The 3,244-nt window shown below is 46.5% G+C and overlaps 1 protein-coding gene across 1 annotated transcript in view; it reads left to right on the top strand.

Annotated features, from left to right (window-relative positions):
- The window catches only part of LOC115271298 (zinc finger and SCAN domain-containing protein 29-like), a 5,250-nt gene extending 3,812 nt beyond the window's left edge, over positions 1–1,438 (top strand). Inside the window, exon 4 of the mRNA XM_029912857.1 lies at positions 1,434–1,438. Coding sequence (XP_029768717.1) covers positions 1,434–1,438 — 5 coding nt within the window. The remainder of the gene's footprint in view (positions 1–1,433) is intronic.
- Positions 1,439–3,244: the final 1,806 nt, after the last annotated feature.

Below are 3,244 nucleotides of genomic sequence, written 5' to 3'. Positions count from 1 at the left end.
TATAAATGCTTGGACTGTGGGAAAAGCTTCAGTCACCGCTCAGGCCTTAGTAACCATGGGAGAATCCACACAGGAGAGAGACCATATAAATGCTTGGACTGTGGGAAAAGCTTCAGTCGCCGCTCAGACCTTAGTAACCATGGGAGAATCCACACAGGAGAGAAACCCTATAAATGTTTGATCTGTGGGAAAAGCTTCAATCGGAGCTCAAATCTTCATACCCATTGGAGAGTGCACACAGGAGAGAGTGGGAAAAGTTTCAGTGAGAGCTCAAAGCATCAGGAGAGCAATCATGTAAGTGCCTCAGCTGTGGGGTAAGTTTCATTCGAAGATCAAACCTTGCTTCATATCAGACAATTCACATGAGAGAAACCCTATAAGTGCTTGGATGATAGGAAAAGCTTCAATAACTGCAGGAAAAAAGTCAGTCTGAGCTCACACATTATTCCACATGTGATAACTCACAGAATAAAGACCTTGAATGTGGCAGAAGCTTCATTTGGTGCTTACATCAGAGACTTCTCCACATAGGAGAGAAATTCTCTCACTGCCCTGACTAGGGCTGGCCATAGTAAAAATTCCATTTCCTAATTCCCACCCGCAGCAGTGGCACTTGGCTCCCAGGTATCCATCTGCTCATCATTGGGGCAGGTTTCAGCAGCAGCTGACCCTGAGCTGGTCAGGAACGCTCTGGCTTGGCCTGGTCTCAGCAAACCCCAGCAGAGGAGAAGTCCCAGTCAGCCCTTCCTCCCTGCTGCAGCCCTGGTGCTGAGCTCAGGGGCCTTCCTGCCTCCTGCTAACCTGCTGGGAGGAGGGAGAGAGAAACTCCTCCAGAAGCCCCCTCTGCCTGGATGAAGTCCCCCCCCCCTCCTTCCCAGATGTGATGCCCCTTCCACGGAGACTAGGTGAGGGATACTTGGGCCAGGCCCCACATTCACTCTGGATACCTGCCCCTACACCCCATTTTCCAGCAATCTCTGGGCTGGGCTCCCCCAATTACCTAGAGCCTTGTCTCCACAGGGAGACTGTCCCTGGGGATGGCAACTCTTCCTCTCCCCAAATCCCCCGAGGTGCTGGGTTCCGGGGCATCAAATGTGAAGGGACCAGGAGGGCTGGGTTTTGGGGAGGAAATTGGGGGATTGGTGGATGTGGGAAGCACAGGGTCCTGGGGAAATCATAAGGGATCACAGCGGACAATACAAGGAAGAGAGGTGCTGCCTCTTATCACTTGCCTCTTTTCCCTGCCTCCTCTGCATTCAGAAAGCACCACTGAGAAGGACTGATTCCTACAGGGTCTTTTGTAGGAGGCCTAAAGGTCTTGGGATCCCATCTCTACTCTGGAGCATCAGCCTCCAAGGGTCTCTTGGGTGGGAAAAGTGGTTGGGATTCACTAGCAAATCTCCTCTGACCCTCCCCTGTTTTTCCTTGTCTAGACTGACCCCAACCATCTTCTATATTCTGATCCACCCAATAGCAGAGGCCTTTGTGGGAGGCCTAAAGGCCTAGGGATCTTGTTACCCCAAAATTTGAACCCAAGGCACCCTAATAATGGCCTCTCCATAACTGCAAACCGTTGTCAATTTGGTGCATCTCAATGGGTAACAGGAGGCAGCCCGGCCTAGAGGAATTGCCTACCTTTTATCCAGGAGTTAGTCTCTAACCCTCAGAGGACTCCTCAGAACAGACTAGTTCTGTGAACTCCTGGGAAGATATGGATACAGCCCTCCCCAAGGATTGACGCTCAAGCAGTAATACTTTGAAAACAAATAACATTTATTTAAACAAATAAATCAATTAAGTACACTCATTAAGGGAAAATACAATGCAACACAAGCTACACTACATGACCCATGTAGCAGATACAATGTTGCACAATACAATAGACCCCTTATACATATGTATAAAGCCTTTATAAAATGTTGCAATATTTTACCAAACCTATTACAATGTAACATACAGATCCCTTACACACACACATAAAACAGCATTGAAATATTACACATTACACGACATTAATAAGTAATAATATAGAGGCGAGTCTCATCTTACGCTGGGGTTACGTTCCGCTGTCAGTGCGTAAAGCGAAAATCGCGTATAGTCAAAATTACATTGAGTGTAATGGCGGGCGGAATCGCCCGCACTACAGGTACAGTATTTAAATTGTTATTTTTTTTGTTTGTTTTTGCCGACCGCGCAAAGCTGAATTTGCGCATGTTAAATGCGCGTAAGATGAGATTCGCCTGTACTATGAATGGTGATCAGTCATAGACTGGGTGGGGTAAAATCCATTCGGATGCAGGCATTCAGCTTTGTTAACAATTATTTCCTTATAATCAAGAGAGTTATTCCTTACTTAATCAATTCCGTACTTTCCTTCTGACTCATCTCGGTGATTTCAGCTCTAGAAGGATTCTTTCTTGCTTCTATCTGCTCCGCTCTCTTGATCTTCTCTTCTCTGCTCTCTTATCTCTTCTGCTCACTACACACCCGCACTGAAGCCTGTCTGCTCTGTGCCTTATATAGGATTTTTTGACCCTTTTCTGATTCATTGCTCTCTCAATACCAGTTATTACCATAGTGCCCACCTGGTGGGGTGATACCTGTTCAGCCAATCAGCTTTACCTGTCATTTGTGCCGGACCCAGGCGGGAACCTCATTCTCACCTGACTGACCTCTGGGAGTGAATTTAATCTCACCCTGCTGAACTTTACTTCACCCCAGTTGCCTGCATGCTATTGGTCAACTCTACCTAAGTTCTCCAATTTGATTTTCTTATGTTAAATTATTGCGGCCGCCATTTCGGATTTCTAGCTCACGTTACCTTAAACTATCCCTGTGTAATACTTGTAAAAAGCCTTAAAACTACAACTAACTATATTTTTATGTGTCTAAATATTACGATACCATCACCACTTTTGTTATGCTAATTGGAGCAGGGGGCAGGTAGTGGGAGGGGGCAGATGGGGGTGGGGGCCAGGCTGTTTGGGGAGGCACAGCCTTCCTTACCCAGCCCTCCATACAGTTTCAGAACCCCGATGTGGCCCTCAGGCCAAAAAGTTTGTCCACCCCTGCTTTAGAGACCACTGTATTCAAAAGTGTGTAAATGGTAATTGGGGCCATTCCATGTTAGATAAACTAGAGCTGTGAAATATAGATTTGTATTGTTAGAAAATTAGAAGAAGATAGTGGTTGTATTTGTGTGTGTTTACCTATATCTTGTTAGAGCAGGGGTGGCCAACCTGTG

The sequence above is a fragment of the Terrapene carolina genome, unplaced genomic scaffold, assembly GCF_002925995.2.
Source record: "Terrapene carolina triunguis isolate 2854851 unplaced genomic scaffold, T_m_triunguis-2.0 Scaffold292, whole genome shotgun sequence".
In the NCBI taxonomy this organism is placed as follows: Eukaryota; Metazoa; Chordata; order Testudines; family Emydidae; genus Terrapene; species Terrapene triunguis.
Note: the sequence above shows the minus strand (reverse complement) of the source record. Positions and strands in the feature narration are given on the sequence as shown.